This window comes from Hesperophylax consimilis, chromosome 27 (genome assembly GCF_061612785.1).
Source record: "Hesperophylax consimilis isolate HC1 chromosome 27, BYU_Hcon_1.0, whole genome shotgun sequence".
NCBI lineage: Eukaryota > Metazoa > Arthropoda > Insecta > Trichoptera > Limnephilidae > Hesperophylax > Hesperophylax consimilis.
The window spans coordinates 696,563-721,244 of record NC_142862.1 but is presented as its reverse complement, the minus strand read 5'-3'; the positions used below and the strand labels follow the sequence as shown (position 1 = coordinate 721,244).

The window sequence follows — 24,682 nt, the reverse complement described above, 5'->3', positions numbered from 1 at the left end:
ACCAATTTATTGTTTTATTTTAAATGAACATTTTCTACATTCTTTTTTATTTTGTGGCAATCAACATACATTAAGATGCAGAAAACATGATGTAACACCCATACAATAACTTACAGTACCGTCTTGGAACAGGAATACCTTTTGAGAAGGATCGTTAATAAACTACTTTACTTTGCATTTTTAAAATAGTCATTATTTAAAAATTATACAGAAATTTATATACTTAATAGAATTTCTGTGAGAAATGTCTATTAAAATCAATTCACTGCAGAAAATCTGACCACTTTCAGGTCACGCCGTACAAAGTTTTTGCTGTTGAAATTGGTTTAGTTGAAAACATTTTTTTTTCGATAAGACTTCTCAGTATCCAGTAATCACACCAACTTTTGGGTAACTGAATTTTGACTTTGTTCACTTTTGACCGCCGGCCCGAGAGATAATAAAATTTCGTTTAGTGTGAATAGATGAAAGAAAATACGAAATATAAAAAAATAAAGCTATATCTTTTAAAGGACTCCTTGATCGTGACTGGATTTAGAAAGCCATGTAGTTACTTCCTAACCCTCATCTTTCTTTTCTCTTCTTCAGCCTTATATTCATTTTCTCCATGTCATGAGGCCATCATTTAGCCGGTCTTCCTTTTCCACTCTTTCAAACCTCGACACATTTGTTCCATACACCCTTCAGTTTTACGACTTTCCCCTAATGGGGTTGAAATAGTTCTACTCTGGGTAGGGTAGAGTATGTTGCGAGGCTGAAGGAAATGGGAAAGAGGTACCTGACTATTCAGATGGGGTAACGAAACACGGCTAAATCCATTTAGAGCAAACGTATCGATTCTAAATGGTGATTTTAAACCAGGGCCATGGGACATATCAATAAAAATGAATCTTAAGACGGCGCATTATATAACACACTTCCCTTGAACACTTGAAGTTTTTAAGCTCTTAAAAAAATAGGTTATTTTTAAAGATAATATATTTGCCATGTTCAAAACGTAATTCTATGATATACACCAAAAATTATAAAAAATACACTTGGTTCTGTTATTTAACATGTTATGGGTATGACAAAATTCGCTGTGTTTCATTTTATCAAAACACTTATTTATCGAGAGAAGTGTGTTCTATTTTAAATAAGTCATTCTTTAAAATGAATTATAATCGTTTTTTTATATTAGCGCGCTTCTTCGAACGTTCATATTTACATATCTCCTTTTCAAATCATCCTCTTCTTATAGTTATTAATCTTTGGGGTATTATGCTGTTGTTCTACCTCCTTCTTTAGCCAACGTTTCGAATAACATAAAAGTGTCTTCCATAATCAGGGAAGAATTGTGAAAAACACACTTTTTTAAACATCTGAATTTTAAACACTTTTCACACATTTTTACATATCTGCCCTGATAATGGACACTATAATGCCGTCCGCAAAATTGGCTAAAGAAGGATCTAGCCCAACATGGCGTAATAAATCACTATAATTCTTTTGGCCGTGAAAATCTCAAATCATACCATCGTCTTCTTATTTTTAAACGCTTACTACTTAGCCTTAATTATGTCAAACACTTCCTTTTAGCACTACAATATTACTTTCGCTAATTCAAAAAATATCACATTCCTCTGCCTACGGATTATTAGGTCCAGTCACGCAGCGGACTCACTTAAGAGGACTCGTTTCTGCGTCACGGACCGTTACCCGGATCAATCCGCATACTACGTGTGCAGTGCATGTAAACTGATGACACTTCGCGACCTCCGTAGAAAGCGTACACTCGCTGCATAGACTTTCACGAAGTTTCACTATGAGTAACCTTACAATATTATTTAGGTGGTTTTATTATCATATTGCTCAGAGTCAATAGTTATAGTGACCTACACATAGTCTAGGCCAGTGGTCGTCAAACTCATTAGTCGAAATTATCTGTATTAAGTCCACCATTCTCTTTGCCAATATTGGATGGGGATCTGCCCCAAACACCCACACAAAGAAGCTACTAATACAAAAACTAATATCCACAAGAACTCTATCAAAAGATTTTTTAAAAACTAAATGTTTTCAGTATCATAAAACTCTACTCAAATTTAAAGAAAAATGAGTTACCTACTGACCAACACACCTACACTACAAGTACGAAAACCTTAAATCTAAAGAACGTCCCAAAATAAAATACATCTTTTGGCCAGAAAAACCATAATTTCCATGCTAAAAAACTATTTAGGTACTTCCCTTCCAAATGACATTAAAAAAATTATGATATAAAAAAGTTTAAACACGAAATCAAAATATGGTTGACTAAACATGGAGATGAGAAAATCGTGAAGTAACATCAGTACAACTTATAGTCAACAAACATGGAGATTTTTAAAATTTTATTTTGTAGAAATCAACACACATGAAGATTGAAGACGAGAGAAACATAATGCAACACCCATACAACAGTAACATTTAAAATATGTTTTTTTACTATTAAACTCCGAAGTACTTACGAATACTTATATCGATAACTTTTAAAATTATGTCGATTTGTCGAAATTCAAACAAGTCTGCTCTTTTTAAACTGGCGATAAAAACAGTATGATATCCAAATAATTTAATACATATTTTTTCTTACTAACCCAAATTTAAATAAACCATCTCTTATTTTTAATATAATTGAAGAAGAGGATAATACTAATAAATCGAAACGAAAGTTGAGAAAAAGAAAGAGACAAATAAAAAAGGGAACGGCCTCAACTGGGAATCGAACCTAGGATCTTTGCCTTACTGAGACAACGCCTCTAACCACTCGGCCATTGTGACCTAATTATTTTATATAATTTTTGTCGATCATATTTCAAATTTAGAAATAACATACTTTTATTTATTCCGTTTCAGATTTATCAGAATAATCTTATTTTTCAATTATATATTACACTAATGGGTATAACATTAAAAAGTTATTCTAGTAAAAATATCTCGTTTTTAACTTTCACAAATTTTTACCCAAATGACAAAATTGTATAAAAGTAAAGATTTTCATTTAAAATCTTAAATAATTCATGAATTTTGGATAAAACCTGCCCTTGCCAACGCGTGGAGCCAATGCTATTAGACCGAAACGCTACGTCTGTCTCCGGGGACTTTTCGTGTCATCATCGTGTATAATTTATTATAAATTGTCTCATGTAACCCTCCCTCGCGATGGGTATTATTAAAATTAAGTTACCTGTGTTGAAAGCTTACATGTTTTAATTGACAGGATTGCGTGGTTATACCGTTTTGGATCTTAGTGTACTTTAAGGAGATATTATATAGTTTCGCTTTTCTACTAATTGTTTCAAATTTTGAGTAATCTGTCAATATGTTGCCTATTATATGCTAATGATGGGGTAAATGATTGCATAAAAAAATAACAGTAAGGATGATCTAAAGTCTCTCGTGTCTAGGATGAACGTAGTATATATGAATAGTGAGTTAATGATGAATGTAAGTAAGTCTAAAGTAATGGTGTTTGGAAGAGAGAGTACGAAATCATTGTGCAATATAGTCATGAATGAGAAATATTTGGAGCAGGTGGATGAGTTTGTGTGTTTAGGAAGTATGTTTACGAGAGATGGGAAGGCTGACAGAGATATTGAAAGAAGGGTAAATGCAGGTAACTCCATTAATTGAAGACTGAATGCAGTTGGCGCTTGCAAAAAATTGTCCAAAGAAGCGAACCTATCAGTCCACAATGACGTGCTGGTACCTACCCTGGTGTATAGCAGTGAGGCATGGAACTGGTAGAGGAAGGATGAAAGTCGACTTAATGCTGTAGAAATTAGATCCCTGAGGAGTATGTGTGTTAAAACTGTGTGATCGTGTGGGAAATGTGGAGATCTGCAAATAATGCAAGGCTGATGTAAGCGTAATGAGTAAGATTAAGAAAGGGACGCTTAGATGGTTTGGGCATGTAGAACGAGTGAGCGAAAAAAGGAGTATAAGTAGAATATATGACGCAAATGTGAATTGTGGCATAAGTCGGAGACTGCCGAGCAAGACATGGCACGATCAAGTGAATCAGATATTTGAGTCGGGCCATTTCGAGAGTCAGAATAATAGCAAAGTATTTATGAAACGATGTATGAATGTGAATGTCTACCCTACTGCGGGGAAACGGCGTGATGCTTAGTTAGTTGTTTCAAGATAACTGCAAAATTCTTTTTTATTGTTTTGTGTTGGGAAATATTTCTAAATGTTAAATTTTGCAAAATTTTAATGTTAATTGTTATTGCTGACTGTTTGTTGTTTTCATTTTATTGTTTTTATTTTACACTTTTATTTGATTTAATGTTACAACTCACAAGAGCGCCATTATATGTACAGTGTAAGGACAGGGTGGAGGATGGTTAAGTAAGGGGGTGTAGGATGTAATTAGTCAAAGCGAGTCTTGAAGAGACCCAGATTATATGAAGCCGAAAATTCAGAGGCCACATGCCATGCGCAAAAACGATTCGGAGAAACGACCCGTTCTCATGGAGTTGACATTAACTGCAGTGAAAGGGTGTTCAGCTCGTCTGCGTCGAGTTATGCGCACATGGAATTAATGCTGGTATCTTCTACGTGCAGGCTCCATAGAAATAACCGTAGAACAGACTCAGCATCCTAAATTGTGTCTGTGCATCAGTGATAGCTATCGGTCATGTTTTATTTGTGTTAGCCCTAACGTGATACTTGTGTGTCCATCTGTTTACTTTATTTAGGTACAGGTACATAATACAAACTCTAATAATGTCATTTTTATTTTATTTACAGATTCACGAAAGATGTTTGGCGGCTACAGAATAACTCCCAAGTTTTGTGAACCCTCCAGACCATCAAGAAGACACGATTCAGCAGGAAGCAACCAGAAGACGGGACCAGCCATCTGCATGTTCAACCACGAGTGCATCCAAAGAGATGGTGAAGTAGTTGGAACATGCATGGAAGGATTTCTCTTCGGGGCCTGCTGCCAACTCTTCGGAGTACCGACACTAAAGAAGGACTCTGTAGAAGCTGGAGTCGTGGTGCTAGAGGGAGATCAACAGATGCTGTACCCAGATAATTTAACCCCAGACAGAATGCACATCATCAGCCATGAAGAAAATTTGTTTACCAACAGCGATTCAGAAAAACCTACGGAAAAGAACACAGCAGCAACTCTAAAAGAAGCGATGACTTCGTTGGAGTACACTGACGATTTCACAAAGAATCCTGATGATGAACTAAATGAAAAAATCATAGAGATTAGTAATCATTTCATTAAAAATCCTTCCACGCTTGCAGTTAGTATGAGCGCTCTCTCAAGCACTGAGAAGTATGTAGATTTAACTTCAAGCGGTGTAGCTCAAATAACTAACTCTTTGTTACAAAGCGGACCAGATATAATTACCTTAGATGCTGGAGGGAACTCAGATACAGGCCTGTTTAGCCACAGTACCATTTCCCACGAGGAGGCTGACACTATTTTGGTCGACAAAAATGGTACGGAGATTATTGATGTTTCAAGACCTAGTGAGTTTTCTGGCCCAGGAGGCAATATTTATGTTTCCACAGCGCAAAATAAACCAGCATTGAATGCCATGCAGGATAGTTCAACTACTCCAGCTAATAGTTATGGTGTATATGGAGGTGAAGATGGAATTGAAGAGAAACAGTCAACGACAGATCTAATGACATCCATTCCAACTAAATATTACACAAAATTCTCCACAAAGCCCCAAGAGCATATCACAGAAAAACCAACGTACCAGAAACCTGGTTTCAGACCGAAGCCTACCAAAATACCTGCCAAAGAAAACTTTGTTTTAGTACAGACTGTTACCAGACCTCAAAATCCGTTGAAAAACTCTGTGACCAGCGCAGAAGTAAAACAAGAATTAGCTTCTGTAGAATCCATAATCACAATGCTTAACGGATCCTTCTCTATGAATCAAAATTCAAACAAACATGTGACAACAGAGATGCCGCACACATCCTATCCATCAAAATACTCGAGCAGTTATCCAACCTACTTTGATCCTTCTTATGAAACGACAACGTTCAAGTACCCTACCGGCGGTCACTTTATAACTTCATCGGCTAAAAAACCGACCACTTCTAAACCAAATTCAAACAACCTAACAAAACTTCCCAGTTTCGGATCAGATGCATATCCCATTAAGTATGGTTCCTCAAACGGTTACTTCACGAGAAAGCCAGTCCTCCGTAATGTAACAAAACATCCTGAAGACATAACCAATAACGTAGTTTCTTCAACTCTATCTTACGATGAATACTGGGGTTCGCCATCGACGACCGTAGATCGTAAACCTCCCTCGACTAGTTACGTTTATAGTCCAGTTCCTACAAAACGACCAGAATCTAACATTCACAACGTAGTTCCAATTCATGAAGCTACCAGCGGCAACCTTGATAACTTCGGCAGCGTCACTCCAACAGTAATAGTTCTGAGTGATCTGAATTCACAGTATGACCACACGCCAGATCCTAACAAATTCTTTATTAAATCACCAGTTAAACCAGTAACTGAAGAAGAACCTCTGCCAATACTAGTGAACAGAATTTCTGAAACAGAACCAGTTATTAAAAAGCCAGCCACTACGAAACCAGAGATAACAACTCAGCGTCCAAAGAAGCCAGCACACGGTATTACAATCAATAATATAGTAACATCAACTAATGTCATCAACTTTGGAGACACCCATGATCAAAATATTGGGGGTCGTCCAGAAAATGATAAGCGGCCGCAAGTTCAGTCTGAAAATGAAGATACCAATGAAGTCGAAAAAGAAGACGATGCAGATAAAAAAGACGAAAAAGACAAAGAAGAAAACGAAAAAGAAGAAGCGGAAAAAGTAGATTCAGAAAAAAATGAAGCAGACAAAATCGGAGAAGTCGAAAAAGTCGAAGCAGTTGAAATCGGACAAATTGACAAAATTGAAGCAGATAAACTCGGAGATGATGAAAAAGTTGAAGAAGAAGTAGCCGGTGTTGTCAGCAATGATTTACCCAAACAAAAAACTACTACCGAAAAGACTATTGATTCAACTATCTTGATAACACCAAAACCAAGTTATTCAACCGGTAATTCAAAACCAGGAAGACCCACGAAAAAGCCTTCTAAAAAGAAATCTACAACAACATCTACACCCTTGACGAATCCAACAACTTCTCCAATTTACGTACAAACATCTTCTGATGATTTGATCAATTTCCCACCGGTTAGAAATCCAAATTTAAACTCTACTGGTACAGTCCCAGGTATATTTACTGGATCCAATACGACTGGTTTCATTGACCCAATCTTGCAAGAAGTGGAATTCACAACTCCAGCACTAATGCTTCAAGAAGACGATGAATTGAACGAGAAAATGAGTCTTTTTGTCAATAAAATAGTTGGCAGTTTACAGGGAACATTCCAAGAGCTGCACGATATTGTCATCCTCGATAAAACACCCAACGCTACTATTACAAACCAAAATAATAAAACGCCAACAACAAAAAAGCCAGCAACTAAAAAGCCAACCAAAAAGCCAACTAGAATAGCAACAACGACTGTGTCCACTACAACGCTAACAACAACAACAACGAAGAAGCCAGCAAGAGTCACGACGAAGAAACCGGCTACTGTCGTTACCCAAGCAGCTACCACAAAGAAACCACCCATAAGAGTAAGTTAAACTGTTAATATATTTAATTATTGAAGACAATAATACGCGGCAAGGCAAGGGTCCTGGGCTCGTGTCCTAGATGTGACCGTACCTTTTTCTGATATTTCTGTTTCAGATTTTCGTTTAGGAATCGCTAATATTGTCTTCAATAATTAAATATTAAAATTTGAGGTTTTACTCACTAAGTTATTTCAAAAAATTAAATATTAATATATTGACAAAAATCAGTGGGATCAAACACCTTGGTTGTCAGCATCTGGACCGCATCACATTAGATCAGCCGAAAAATTTTACAAGATTTGTGTAGTCGTACTCTTAGAATCAAAATTTACCCAATTACTTGTTTTCGTCGTTCTATTTTTTCTTACTCATATTACTTATTAACAAACGAGACATTATTTATTAACGAAGTTACTGCTAAATTTTGTTCACGTTGTGTTTGAATGTATTTTCAGCTGAGTACAACAAGTGCAACAACCAAAAAGCCTAAACCGACCAAATCCAAGACAACTCCTGCTCCTACTACGACAATAATTACCACAGAAGCGCCTATTGTAGAAGAATCGTTCACTACAGAGACACCCAACGGAGATTTTAAACACCGTAAGAATGAATTTAATTATTTGGAATTTCAGTAAAATATGTTCATATCGATTGGCTTAGGGAATTACATTCCGAGAGATGTGAACATGCTAGTCGACAACCGCGTGGAATTTTCAATTTAAACAATAACTCTCGGAACGTGGTTGATGTGGTATTTTTAACAATAGGTAAGCCCTCACCACACATTTTCCACACCTCACAAACACCTTTCCTTTGCTCCAGCATATCAACATCAATATCATAATGGCGCCCTGGTCGGAATTTGGCCTCCACCACAAATATTCTACACTGGCTTTGGTCCCTGGCCATTTTTCTTCAGTCCTCAGGCCCTCCCATATTTCTCCAATCTACTACCACGCAGTCAGTCCACATCTTCCTTTATCTGCCTCTAGGTCTTCAACTGATGCACCCAAATTGTCACGATTATTGTTATCATATAATCATTAGGTATTCTAACATAAACTTGGAAATCCTGCAATGGTTTTGCGCTCGAATAGATATTAAATATGTGATACTATTAGGTTACGTTATGCAGTGTACACTCCATTTGATGACCTCGTTGATAGTTTAAGTCCCGTCTTCAAGAAGTTAAATGCATACATCTACAATTTAATCCTTGGGTAATGGCTCCACCTACCCTGAACTTTTGCTCTCTTCTCCTAGTTCATCTTGTCTCGTGCGATGATTTCCTTCATAAAGATGAAAACTTGCAGCACATAATGCAGAAAAGCTGCTTTGATGTCATCTATATTTCATCCTTACGTCATACATATTCAGTTTTATGCATCTTGTTATTTACGATACTTAAGAAGATATACCTACACCGAGGCTGAGGCTTCATCAGGACCCACCATACTTGTCCTCGGATCTTAATGAATGTAATATGCAATACGCTGTGACCAGTCTTCATCAGCGCTCAGTATCCGGAATATTAGGTCATATTTTCTGGTTTGTGTTTGCTCGACGATTAATGAATTTAACAGGGTGAGGCTCGTTCTAATAATAGAGACTCGGGTGTTCTCTTTAGACACCCATCGTACTAAAGAAGACTGTTTTATAGACATTCATTGGATGTGTTATTCTTGATTTGTGATCTTTCTTAGATATGCTAATATGTTTCTTCCGTCTTTAGTATGCGGAGTCCGGCCGATGATTAAGTCCGGGCGCATAGTGGGCGGTAAGGGAGCTGTCTTCGGTGAGTGGCCGTGGCAGGTATTGGTGCGTGAGTCCACGTGGTTGGGCCTTTTCACCAAGAACAAGTGTGGCGGAGTGCTCATCACAAGCAAATATGTCACCACAGCTGCGCATTGTCAACCTGGGTGAGTATCAACGCTTTCCAAGTAATTTTTTTCTTTATGAAATAAATAATCAATTCACATGTTCATTAATGTTAGCAAAAATAATTCATAAAATTAGTTTTCACTGCTTTTGATTTGTTTAATGTTTCTCTTCTATAGAAGCTGGCGCTTGTGTCTAGAAGAGCGGTAATGTGACTTTTAGGTATTGTGCTTATTTTTCGTGCTCCAAGAATAAGTTAGTCCAAATAAGAATCTCAGAAACGTTGTTTGGGTGGTGCGTCCAACGATTCCCTCACGATGTCGGACAATAATCCCGAAAGCCGAAATCATGAACGATTTCCGAAAGATTATACCAGGAAAAAATAAACTTTTATATTTGTAATGTGAAATGAATGACATGGATTTCGGTATTCGGCATTTCAGCATTCGTAATTTCAGCATTCGGAATTTCGGTATTCAGGATTTCGGCATTCGTGATTTTGGCATTCTAAATTTCGTCATTCAAGATATCAATCATACGATCAAAAAACCTTTACTTACAATACATTCATTCTAATGACTCGTGTGTCCAGATTCCTGGCCTCTCTGGTGGCCGTGATGGGCGAGTACGACATCTCGGGAGACCTGGAGACTAAGAGGGCCATCACCAAGAACGTACGCAGGGTCATAGTCCACAGGAACTATGATGCCGCGACCTTTGAAAACGATCTAGCCTTACTGGAACTGGAGAGCCCTGTGATTTTTGATTCTCATATAGGTAAGAAAACATTACAAATGTTCCATGAATATTCAAATATTTGCCATAGATAAAGGTAAATCATTAAATAAATTCTTTGTTGTGTAGTGGTGTACTGGATGCATATTCATGTTGTCCATTCGGGATCTTCGGCAGCGCTCGAGTACTAGTACATTTTTTTACTACAAATAAGATTAGGAATAATTGATTAAAGTCTGTCAGATACGTCTTGATACACCCTGTATATATCACTAGAGCCAGCTGTAAATTAACTGCCAAGTTAGGAAACTGAAAAGAGTTTTTTATATGAATTTAATCAAATATCATAGGGTTCAATCAAAATCACAAATCTAATTAAGAAATTCATTTAAACTAAGCGAAATATGTCAATTTAACCGTCTATTTAATTTATAAAAAATACTTTTCGTAAATACAGGGTGTATCGGCACGTACCCAACAAACTTCAACCAGCTTTTCCTTAGCACATTTGGAGTAAAAAATGTTATGGGCACTTTGCTGTCCGGTAACACTTTTTTTTAATAAAAAAAATATCATTCAAATTTTCACCACATGTCACCACTGTTTTATCCTTTGTCACAGTTTGAAAACCCATCTGGCAATATTTTATTCGAGTTTCGTTGAATAATATACGTACGTAACTACATTGGCGCGCTTTTAAAATCACAACGAAATGGCATGGCACCATTCGTCTCATTTTTAACTATTATTATTTAGTGTGCATGAAAGAGCGAAGACGCTCTTTGACACACTCGCTAATAACAGCTGTTGAACACGAGAAACAATGCCAATGACAGTGACGGAGTGTGGATTTTATTATAATTTTTTGTTTTTAATTGAAAAAAAATGTTACCGGACAGCAAAGTGCCCATTACATTTTTTACTCCAAATGTGCTTAGGAAAAGCTGGTTAAAGTTTGTCGGGTACGTGCCGATACACCCTGTATAGTTCTGATGTCTCGTGACGAAAATAATCAAATTTTATAAACGATTCAATATTCTCCTAAAGTACCTGAAATATAAAATTTGCAATCATGCAAAGTCTAATAAATAACTGTCGTGTCCGACACGTCTGGTATTTACGAAGCTACTTCGGTAATTTACATTTGATAACGCGTTGGATATTTACAAATATGCGTATAAAAAATAACGATTACCTTTTTAACGCTTTAAGTTTGTGGACAAATTGAAATTATTATTATATTTTTAAATATACAATTAAAGCATAAATTACAAAGCGTCTACTCTGGTTCAGAGGTTTATCATATTTCTTAAAGTTAACCCAATAAAAAATAAGTAATGTACATCTTATTTCTTAAAGTTAACGCAATAAAAAATAAGCAAAAAATATATTACACTATTGTGGACATTAACAGCCTTAATAATTTTTTTTTTCAATTTATAAGCCACCTTGTATGCGAAAACATTACTAATATAGTTCATGGAAAGATATGTACTACATTGCTTATACAGCCGAAAGGGTTGTTTATCTGTTGTGTAAACTTGAAATAATAATAATTTCTCATCGAATGTAGGAATTTTTTAAGGTATTTTAAATTTTATGTATATTTATTCATTTATTAAAACGCCGGAAAACTCGAAAAAGAGAAAATTACAATTTCAAAACACGGTTCTTTTATTTAAGGAGTTTGCAAGCTGTCATTTCACTCTTTTCTCATTTATATAATTCAAAATTATAATAATAATTCACACACAGTAACCAAAAAAAACTGATGTTTTTAAGAACCATCACTTTCATGGAAGTTTTATAAAATTGACGCGATAAGTCAATTAAAAAAATAATGTATTCGAAATAACCTCGTTTTTTTTCACAACATGCTACTATGTTCACAACATGACAATGTTTGGAATAAAACTGACGAAAAATTACACAAATAATAGTAAATATATATTGAATTATACTTATACAATAGTGAATTGGTCATTAGAATAGAAATTATTAACTGAAACATGATTTCGATTATATATCTCATATCACAAATCAAAAAACTCATCTTTTCGGAAAGATAAGCGCTTGAACAATTTACACTAATCCCGGTTCTTTGATTCGTGCACAGAGGCCACGGATTCCTATCCGGAGTACAACACATTTTAATGCGATTTTGGGTTATTTCATAAACTTATGATTAAATAAATTATTAAAACATTGTAATTTCCCACCACATCCCCAGGGTTGCAGACACTCAGTAAGCCTTCAACGGTTTCCTCCCGCCCAAGAGCATTAACGGAACCTTCATTTAGGGACGTTCCGGTTTCCCAATCCTATGTGAATGTGCTGGGACCTCAAAAGCTAGCCTGAAAATTTATTTCTATAGTCCTCGACAAAAAAAATTGCAGTCAGGCAAACGAAATTAATTGGGACCGTAATAATATTTCGGGGCCTTGTATTTAATGGTCAACTATTGTTTAATACTTGCTCACACTCGTCTAGTTCACGCGTCGTGTTTGAGTTTTTTTATAATTTAATTAAATACCTGTTTTGAATTTACGACGTTACTATATTTACGATTTTTTATACATTAAATAGACGGTTAAATTAACCTATGTCGCTACTTAGTTTAAACGAATTTATTAATTAGATTTATGATTTTGATTGAACCCCATGTTGTTTGATTAAATAATTAAATTCATATAAAAAAACTCTTTTTCAGTTACCTAACTTAACAGTTAATTGACAGCTGGCTCTATTGATATATACAGGTATATCAGAGACTTTAACCAATGATTCCTAAGCTTATTTGCAGTATAAATTATACTAAGATATAATTTTACTGTCCAGTGACATTTATTCAATAAAAAAATTCTACTACGTGTCGCCACTGGTTTCAACCTAATGCATCACGTGATATGTGCTCTATCTCTTTAGAAAAGTACTGCTGGTGCGAAACAGAGTGCGTACCACGTGATTCGTTACGTTGTAGATATCCAGTGGCAACAAGTTAGATATTTTTAAAAGTTTTTAAGTGAAAAACATGGCATGACAGTTTTGTTTAGGAAGCAGGAACTGCTGGTTAAAGTTGAAAAAAAACATGTTTTCAAAAGGGCCCAAATGAAATATATTTTTGTTGTTCCAGTACCCATCTGCATGCCCTCTAACGAGGCGGACTTCACTGGGAGGATGGCAACGGTCACGGGTTGGGGCAGGCTGAAGTACGGAGGAGGGGTTCCTTCGGTATTGCAGGAAGTTCATGTAAGTATAGAATATTAACAATTAATAGTATTTCAATGCATTTTGTACAAATCTCTACATATCAGACCTGTGTGTGCCAGAACCAACCACAATGGAGTGCCATAACAGTTCAATTGTTTCGGTTACCGAGGTCTTGCGGTGCCAGCGAAATGTTTACATCAGGTGGAATAATTTCATCAGTTTTTTATGGTACAAACTGCCTAGAACTTCATCTACTTTATTTACTTAAAAAACCTCCACACAGCATCTCCAAAAAGGGCCCCAAGGGCAACTATGTTCCTCCGTGAATGGGTCGAATTTCCCAGATTTGGTACAGAGGAACAAACAATTACTTTTTTTTTAACTTCCGATTTAGTTGTCCGGGTTAAATCTTCCCCAAAGGAAAAACTTAACCCTTCCACTCACTTTTCCACAAATGATCATCTAGTCAATCAACATTATGTAAGTGCATTATATAAGCAAAATAAATACAAAACAATACAAGAACAACACGTCAACTCACCAGAGATCAAATGGGAAAATAATTCACCGACTCCAGATATTTTCATATCAGAGGGTTCGGCTCGGTAGAACTTCTAACAGGGCCTATAAATCCTACTGATCCCTCAACATAAATATTTAAAAAATCTTTTGTTATCCTACATGTATTCAAAATGACCGACTTTTGCATCTTTATATAATTTTTTTGATAGATCTAATACGCCTAAATTTTTAATTAGAGAGCTAGGTATAATGCCAGTAGCCGAAATAACGAATGGTAATATTTTTATAGTCTGAGAATGCCAAATTCTTTTTATTTCATTTCCTAAATCTGTGTATTTTCTTATTTTTTCACTAACAGATTTTTGAATATTACAGGAATTTGGAATAGCGACATCAATGATATAAGTTATTTTTTTAATTTTGTCATGTATATCATTTTTTTAATTTTATATTTTGTCATTAATTTTATCATATTTTATATAGCATTACTATTATTTTATATCACATTACTATAACTTCCTATTACGTGTTTTTTATTTCCCTTTGAAAATGATTTCTTTGCTGTGAACAGAGGTCCGCTAGCCTTCAGCCAAGTTAGTAAACTACCCTTTGTTATGTTTTTATTGCAGATGTGGCTAATAAGGTAGGATATACCTACTAAAGTTTATTAATTTAACTTAAAATAAATATATTACTAGTAGTTCTGTGAATAGTTCCTAATTTTCAGTTACTTATATAATAAATCAAAACGAAAATTTCCTGTGAAATCATAAGATTTGTAAGTAGGTACTTGAAAATCTAACCACTTATTTAACATCATATAATTTATGTTATCTTTTTTAGAAATTTCAAACAAGGAATTATATGATTTGTCCAAAGAAACGCCAAGATATTTTTGTATATACTATTTGAAAAAAAAACATTTATTTTTTCAAACTTTCTTCAGGCTAGGCTAGTAGGCAATATCGAAAAAATGCTGTACCCAGCAATTTAATTAATATGAATCATTGTACATAACATAAAATTTGGTCATGTTGCAGGTACCAGTGATAGAGAACAGTGTCTGCCAGGAGATGTTTCAGACGGCTGGCCACTCGAAGATCATCCTCCACAGCTTCCTGTGCGCCGGGTACGCCAATGGACAGAAGGACTCCTGCGAGGTAATTCATATCAAGAGTCTGGCAAACAAGCGAATGCGCAACGGTTTGTGCGCAGAAACGCTATTCGATAGCATATTCGCTACTCTGGATTCCCTCAACATTCAAAACATTCAAAGAACATCGGCAAAGTTGCACAATACGTGAAGGGCCAAGCGTATTCTATAGTTTGTCAAACTCTACCAATTCAAACATTCAAAGAACATCGGCAAAGTTGCACAATACGTGAAGGGCCAAGCGTATTCTATAGTTTGTCAAACTCTACCAATTCAAACATTCAAAGAACATCGGCAAAGTTGCACAATACGTGAAGGGCCAAGCGTATTCTATAGTTTGTCAAACTCTACCAATTCAAACATTCAAAGAACCTTGGCTAAGTTACGCAATATACGAAGGCCAAGCGTATTTTTTAGTTTGTCAATCTCTACCAATTCAAACGAAGTGCTAACGGTTTCAGAGGGTTCCATGGTTAAACAAAACACAGTTAAAGTTTTTTTTACCATAATAAATCTACTTTCTATTTGCGACATCTCTTTGGTTTGTTTGAGGATTGAATCGTCAAGTGCTGAATCTCGTAGGTCCGAATATTTCGTTTATTAACTTCTGTAATGTCATCCAATTTCAGAGAAATACGTTATGTCCACGTGTGTATGCGTGACTGCTAACAAAAGTCGACAGTATGCATTGTCATCGAGAACTAATCTATCTACCGAGTTGAGCTCGATCAGATGTCAAGAAGTGTGTTAATTTCCACTTTCAAGATTTACATTAATTCTTTCACGAAAACGAAATTGAAATTCAAATAGATGTAGAATTTAAAAAGCAAACGCCTAAACTACTCTAACCTAACCTGACTTATTTTGCTGTCGTGTTCTTTTTCGTAACCACTCTGTTTTATCCGGTGACCGAATAGCAACCTATCAAAGCCTGTAAGTAGAAACAAAGGCGGGGTACCGTTATGCGTAGATGCGATTTGCAATATTATGGGTGAACGATGTTAGTGACGCGCGTTGCAATACTAATAAATATTTCTCGGCCCATCTCTCTTGTTTCTTTTATCTATGACTATTCATCTACGACATCCATTTACTGAATATATAAACAACCTCTTGCATTATTTTATCAGAAACCCTATCACTGGCCGTTTACTATTGAGCGCACTCGGGGTGACTTTTTTCGCATCAACATATGCGTCTGAATGAAAAAACACCGCGTGCAGCAAACTTCATAGCTCACTTGCTATGCGTATTGCCTACTTCAACAATGACAGGCGCAGTTTCTTATTTTGTGCTCTACACGTAATATTTATTTATTATTTTATTTCTGTAGGTACTCGTATTTACAGTTTCCAGGTAAATAAATGATATTTGAAAGTAATATTTTTTTTTTCGCCATTGAGACCATGGCGCCCCTAACAGGGAATTTTCACTGCATTTTTTTTATTCTCGATAAAAAATCACGATAAGGTATTTATTAAGGTATTTTATATAAAGGAGACGTTAATTTTCTTTGACGATTTAAAATGTGCCATTTAAGATTTTCTGCAAAAATTAAATATAGTTTTTTATTCATGAATTCGGCGGCGTTGACGTCACGCCGAGACATTGGCGTTTTCTTTGTCATAATAACGTTGTAGTCAGTTTAAACCGTATCGAAATGTGCGGTTTTGGATCGTTTATGAAATTATTAATGAAAATATTATATTGACATATTTTTTTGGATATAATAAACTTTAAATCTTCCACACATTATGATGTTCATAGTTAATGAAAATACCCTAAATAAAAAATAGGGGAAGGAGGTGGGAGAGGAAGGCAGGGAAGTAGGTACCTGGCTATTCAGATCTGGTCACCAAACACGGATAAAATCATTTCAAGCAAGGGTTCAAATCTGAATGGTGATCTCACACCAGGACGATACTGAGAGTATCGTCGACTCTGAAACGTGCCGCAAGTATACTATGTATTAGGGTTTATGAATTAAATGTGAAAAAATACAATTTAAATACTTTCAATTTACTGGTGTACACCTGGGTTTGAACCCGTGACCTATAGATTCGTAGAAGAGGACCTCATCCCACAACCACGGAGGTCGTCAACTAATAATCTACACTTAGTAAACAATGTATCTATAATTACTAAATAATACATAGCGAATTTCTCTCATGAAAAATTCATAATTCCCTTCGTTCTGCTTCCTTTGTTACTTCCGGTTCCGGTTTCAGAATTATTATTACAGGTTCTCTATTACACAGAGCTTCCGCAAGAAGCGCTAAACGAAGCCAGCTGCCAGCTGCCAGCTGCCAGCTCGGGCAGACTCTTCTTTGTTTTCTAATAATAAGTTTGCGGCGGAAGTTACCGTCAGATCGTTCCGTAGGCGAAGAGAGGCGAATCTAGGGGCGTAGAGAGGTTAAATAAAATAATTTTATGTAACGTAATTTCTCGGCAACCGCAGGGGTAGGCAGGTAGAATAGACGACAGCAAATAACAGGGGTAGGCAGGTAGAATAGACGACAGCTAATAACAGGGGTAGGCAGGTAGAATAGACGACAGCAAATAACAGGGGTAGGCAGGTAGAATAGACGACAGCAAATAACAGGGGTAGGCAGGTAGAATAGACGACAGCAAATAACAGGGGTAGGCAGGTAGAATAGAAGACAGCAAATAACAGGGGTAGGCAGGTAGAATAGACGACAGCAAATAACAGGGGTAGGCAGGTAGAATAGACGACAGCAAATAACAGGGGTAGACAGGTAGAATAGACGACAGCAAATAACAGGGGTAGGCAGGTAGAATAGACGACAGCAAATAACAGGGGTAGGCAGGTAGAATGGTACGCCACATATAACAGAGGCGGGCAGATAGAATTGACACATATAACAGGGGTAGGCAGGTATAATGGACATCCACATATAACAGGATAGGCAGGTAGAATGGTACGCCACATATAACTGAGGCGGGCAGATAGAATTGACACATATAACAGGGGTAGGGAGTTAGAATGGACAGCCACATATAACAGGGTAGGCAGGTAGAATGGTACGCCACATATAACAGAGGCGGGCAGATAGAATTGACACATATAACAGGGGTAGGCAGGTATAATGGACATCCACATATAACAGGGTAGGCAGGTAGAATGGTACGCCACATATAACAGAGGCGGGCAGATAGAATTGACACATATAACAGGGGTAGGCAGGTATAATGGACAGCCACATATAACAGGGTAGGCAGGTAGAATGGTACGCCACATATAACAGAGGCGGGCAGATAGAATTGACACATATAACAGGGGTAGGCAGGTATAATGGACAGCCACATATAACATGGAAAGGTAGGTAGAATGGACCGCCACAAATAACAGTTGATTGGAACACATTCTTCGCCCCATTTCCGTTCAAAAATTTTATGAAAATACTCTTCTGTTGTATTGACTTTGAGTTATTTTATGATATGTCTATTTTCAATTTCCGACCCAGCTGCGCTATCTCATTTGCTGTTTTACATTTGTTATATTATTATAGTAAATAAAAACAATTTGAAACCTTGCTCCCCAGGGACTTAATTAAATACAATATGAACACCGCTAACGACGCTAAAACTTAAGCCAAATCTCAATTAGAAAGAACCAAGATTTATTTCGTACATTTCAACTGCTCTAATTTAAAAATATATAATATCTTATACAGTCCGCGCGTAAATATATGATTGCCATCAGTCATATAGTCCAATAGAATGCATTGTTACTGACAACAAGTCTATCTGTCGAGTTTAAGCTCAATCTGGAATGTCGGGGAGATGGTTAATTTCCACTTCTATGATTCAATTTCATTTATTCATTCAATCGAGAAAACAAAATCAACAATCAAAGATATGTACATATTTAAAAATGGACTTTCTGGATCTAAGACACAATGGAATTATTTAACAACAAAACAATCAAAGGACACAATTAATAAATAAAAATAACTGCATTTAATATCAGCTCATAAATACTACCTAAATAAAGGTGTTTTCTCTACAATTGCTAGAAAATAAACCGTACTCCGTCATGTCAGACCAAAATTCCCAAAGGAAATTCGAAAAACACCCCTAAAAACAGTTTTCTTAAGCCCCACTTGAAAATGCTTCTCTTGTACGTGGGTCAGAGATCAAACAGCTTACGAGACTTTTATAAAACTACAGAACAAAATTATAATGGCAATTCTCCCCGCCTCTGATTCTCAGTAAATTACAATATGGCTCAGGTGTTTGGATTGTGACGTCACAGCTAGCCGCCATCTTGAATGGGTGTTACGCACTGAAGAGATTATGTTATATAAGTGTATTGCGGGCTTATCCGTGTACTCTAAGTATCGCCCTGGTATAAAACCACCATTCAGAATTTGGCCGTGATTGATGACCAGATCTAGTCATCTCCACCTTCTTCTTCCCCATCTCCTTCCTTTCCCCACTACCTTCAGCCTCACAATATACCTCAATTGGGGATGCCATAGTGTCACTGGCTTCAGACGGTTGGGGGCAGTTGGGACTGGAGCCGGGTATACCTTCGACACATTTTAAAAGACCTAGTTTACGAATATAAGACCTTAAAAAAATCCAGCTTCAAACTCGAACTTTACTCGAATATCGATTAGAGAATGTGAAATCAAAAAATTCTGCGTCTATTGATCCAAATGATATAAGAGTATTGTAGATCATTTTAGAGGGTACGAAATTGTATGTAAGAATATCAATTAAGGTTACGAAGTTGACTAAAAATTGACCAACAATTAATAACGTATTTTTAAATTTGATCCACAATTAATATCTCATTTTATAAATTGACAAAAAAATAATATTATGTTCTATAAATTGATCAACTCTGAATATGGTATTCTTTAAATTGGTCAAAAATGAAGTCATGTTCTCTAAATTAATCTACTATTAATTTCGAATTCTTTAAATTGTTCGACAATAAAATCGTGTTCTCTAAATTGATCAACTATTATATGTATTCTCTAAATTGATCAATTATCAATATCTTATTCTTTAAATTGATCAACAAGTCAATCATGTTATCTAAATTGATCAATAACTCATTTTTCGAAACGTGAAAAAGTTATACACCACGAAATCGACTCCAAATGGGATGTAGATCAGTTTCCCGCATGTAGGTACTACCAGTTTTCGGACACCGTTTGTAAACTTGTGACATAGTTTTCCTTCAAATCGGTGTAGATCTCACTTCTTGGGATTTTCTGTTCAGTGGAATTATAATATATTATGGCATTTTGACCTCTCTTTCTGGAACATGCCTCGTTTATAAGAAAGAGGGAGAGGTCACAGCGGATAGTTAGAAATATTAATGAAGCGTGCTTATCTAAAGTTTTAATGCCAGTCATTAATTTGTTGTTTAATATATTGTTACTCTTCGCACTTCGCATTAACTAGTTATTTCCATTACAGTTTTTACACCATCTCTTGTAAGTTTAATATTTGCCAGCAAACAAATTTATGTCCTCACGGAGAAAAATGAGAATTGAAAATTATTCAAAATCTCTTCAAATTATTGTTAAGTGGTTAAAAACGGGATTGTAGGCCGTCTCCCGGGAAACTTTTAGTCAATTCCTAATATATCGGAACACGTATTCATGCACCTAAATTTGGCTTGATAATAAACAGTGCGAAATGCGAAAATACACCTGGCGTCACAAAAATCAGACAATAAAGCGATCGTCTCTCTCAGATGTGCAGCGTCTTCGTATGTCGTCGTAGTTCACGCCTCCAAATGATGCCACCATGGATGGAACCGTTGGAAAATCCGTCAAACAGCAAAATGCTTAAATTAAGTTGCCGAGTAACGTCATTCTGTCGCATTCCTGATTGCAGTAGTGCCACCACTTGAGCGGTTTTGTCAGCAGTGGTGTCCATTTGATGGGGTTGTTTTCCAGTGCTAATTAATCACGTTTCTCCTCTTCAACGTTAGAATTATGAATGACCCACGTTTGACTTCAGCTGCTCCTTTTATAGCCCAGGAAGATGTCACAGGTTGCGGCACCTGTAAAGATTATATGCGTCCCGTACTCAGAAAATTAGTATCTTTAATGGAATGAAACTATTGTCTGATAGGAGGTCGTTAAAAGTACATTCAATCAATATCAATATTGTATTATTATATTCAATATTTTTCGAAGATGTGCGATTTGCGTGACGCAGAGTGTATTATAATTCTTATGAACTCATGTTTTGACCTCGTAATAATGCATTCGCATTTTACTAAAATGCGAATAAGTGCCTGTTCTGTCTCACAGAAATCGTTTTGTCTTCTTTACTGTTATGGTGAAAATATGAACAATTTTAGAAAGAGAAAACGTCACGCTTTATATTACGTTTTTTTAAAAATATTATTAATTTGAATTACAAATAGCGTAAAGTGAGCCATTTTAATTTTTTAACATTCAATATTTGAATATTCAAAAAATGATATATTTATTTCTACCTTTCAAAAACAGGTTTTAGTTTTCGGATAAGTTCAGAAATATTCGAATTGTTTGGATTTTATTGCAAAGCAGAAATACTCCTACCTTCTAACAGAATATGGCCTGGAAAGTTAAATTGATCTACAATAAATATTTTGTCTTCTTTCTTATGTCTAACCATTAAATTGATACACTTACACCTGGTACCTTCTGAATTTATTTACAATATTTTATTTCATATCATCTGAATCGATGGACATGCAATTTGTTGATTTCATGTCATTTCATTTTTATCTACACATATATTGTGTCCTATAAAATGATAAAAAATTAAAACTATGTCCCCTAAATTCGTCTAAAATAAATATTGTATCAACAGCATCATTAATCTGAACTGAAATCATTACCATTAATTTAGTATCATCTAAATAATTATTGATTTTTAGAAATTGATGCATTTTTAAATCTTCAAAACGATCTAGACTAAACTTTGAAAACTCTAAAATAAACAAATATTTTTTTAATTCTAAATTTAATGACAATTCATTTGGAATATTTTTAATAGATTAACAAATTGATGCATTCTAAATTCTAAATCTGAATTGAATCACAGTTAATATTGTGTCATCTAGATTGATCCCCAATTAATATCGTATTCTCTAAATTAGTCAAAAATCTGAGTCTCTAAATTCATGAACTGTAATTAAAACCACGTTCCCTAAATTAATCTACAATTAATATCTTATTTTCTTAATTGATCTATAATAATTAATGTCACGTTCTCTAAACTGATAATTAAATATAATATTCTCTAAATTGATCAACAATTAACATCTTCCTAAATTAATACATGCTTTGTTTCAACAGGGAGACAGCGGTGGTCCACTGGTGCTCCAGAGGGCCGACGGAAGATGGGAACTGGCCGGCACAGTATCGCACGGGATTAAGTGCGCCGCCCCTTACCTGCCTGGTGTTTACATGCGGACCACGTTTTACAAGCCCTGGCTCAAGAGTATCACAGGCGTCAATTAGTAAAGTAAAGTAACAGGGTAAACAATGTGCCTTTCATAACAATATAAGACGCTCTCTACAGACAACTACAGTTTTAAGCGAAGATTTCGTATACACTAGTGACAATTTTGAACAAAAAGATTATATCAATGTATGAGAGGTAGTTGACAGCTTGGTGGGTAAGACAATCGGCTAGTATTCGGACGGGTTGAATTCTATACCCACTTACAGCTGACACTTACTTAGGTTGGGTTGTTTCAAAGTTTTAACTGTCGAACATAATAACAATTCTAAACGTCGTTGATCGATGATAAGATGGTCGTCAAATGTAATGAACGTTTGAAATACTCCAACCTTACCTAATCCCTTTCAATAGAAGTCTAGTTAAGAGAAATGGTTTGTGCAAAAAATATTTGGATTGAAATTTTGGATGTTGAAATTGTAATAAAAAATTATAACTTGTTTTTAATCACCATCATCGACAGAAAGTGTATAAATGTGGTTTGTGACAAATCCAACAGAGGCGCTGTAAGTTGATGATGACGTCACTCGTTCAATAACAAGCCCGACTAAAGTACAGGCGATGGATTTTTAAGTGTAACGTGATCTGTCAGTGCCATCGAGCAACGGCAGGTTGAAAATGGCGGCGATTGTTGTTGATACTAGTTGTTAATCCTAATTTGTGCTTTGTTTTATTCCAAGAATATTAAATAAACAGAATGATTAGACTATTTTAATCAGTGGAGTATACTTAGCGATAGCACTGACTTCGTAATTTGGCGTTCGTGCGCCCAGACCTGTACTCCGGTCGGCCCTGTTAATAATGTGTGCAAAAAAACGATAAATATTTATACTTAAAGGTCTACTATAGCAGACAGCACTTAACATAGGTAGTGACATCTGTTGTTGATATATATTATTTAAAAAATCAAATGAATCAAATGTGAAATCAAAAAACATTTTTCAATTAAAATTAATTTAATTAACTATTTTTGGAAAATTTTGGTCACTTCAAGAAAATACCTTTAATCCTCCCCAGTTTCATTCAAAAATACTAGTTAGATACATCGGATACTTTATAAGTATTTTTTTAGAAACAGACAAATAGGAAAACTAGAAAAAATTTTGAAACTCTTGCTACCATCAATTTAAGCGGTAAATGCGGCTTGTGTAATGATGGAAGTCTTAGCTAGGAGATCAATTGAACCCACGACGTTAGGGTAGTAAACTTCTATTGTCCAGTCGGCTTCTAACCGGCCAAAGGATCAAATGTTGATAGATCAAGGTTAAATAATAAGAATTACTAAAAATAAAATCTAATAGCAAAGAAGCCTACTATACCAGTTCAATGTTTTAGTTAAAATCTCCCTTGTACAAAAACATGAACTTTCAATGGTTTTTCTTCCTTTCTTGTAAAAAAAATCTACAATCGGTAAATCAAAAAAGTTTATAAACATTTTTTGAACATTCTGTATGTATAATTACAATTACAGCAACTAGTATTTATAAGTCGTGCTGAAATACACAATAATGTTATTATATAAGTTGTTTTTATTAATTATGCATTGATTATTAAATAACCAGCAATCGACTGCCAGATACGAATGTAGTAATTAGATATTATTATTAAGTATTTATTTACTGTTATCGTATGTTGTTAAATGTGTAAAATAACATAAATATTTTGAACACACTTTTTTACAATAGCTACCTTATCGTGAATATTAAGGACACAACCTTTCAAATTAAATTTGTGTTATAAATTACAATTCACTATTGGGTATGACTAACATTCTTTCATATATTAACTGTTGTAATGCCATCTAATTTCAGAGAAATGCGTATATGTCTGCAAGTGTACAAGAAAAATTTGATAGAATGCATTGTCATCGACAACGAGTCTGTCAGCCGAGTTTTAGCTCTACAGGATGTCGGGAAGTGGGTCAATTTCCACTTCAGGGATTTGATTCATTCATTCAGGAAAATAAAATAAAATAATCAAATCAAAAATTATTTACTGTAAAATAAAA

The 24,682-nt window shown here is 35.4% G+C and overlaps 1 protein-coding gene across 1 annotated transcript in view; it reads left to right on the top strand.

Annotated features, from left to right (window-relative positions):
* The window catches only part of flz (transmembrane serine protease filzig), a 66,514-nt gene extending 43,841 nt beyond the window's left edge, over positions 1-22,673 (top strand). Inside the window, exons 2-9 of the mRNA XM_089648247.1 lie at positions 4,777-5,613; positions 5,725-7,668; positions 8,145-8,276; positions 9,409-9,595; positions 10,147-10,331; positions 13,423-13,538; positions 15,062-15,181; positions 22,509-22,673. Of these exons, the coding sequence (XP_089504373.1) occupies positions 4,777-5,613; positions 5,725-7,668; positions 8,145-8,276; positions 9,409-9,595; positions 10,147-10,331; positions 13,423-13,538; positions 15,062-15,181; positions 22,509-22,673 (3,686 nt within the window). The remainder of the gene's footprint in view (positions 1-4,776; positions 5,614-5,724; positions 7,669-8,144; positions 8,277-9,408; positions 9,596-10,146; positions 10,332-13,422; positions 13,539-15,061; positions 15,182-22,508) is intronic.
* The last annotated feature ends 2,009 nt before the right edge of the window (positions 22,674-24,682 follow it).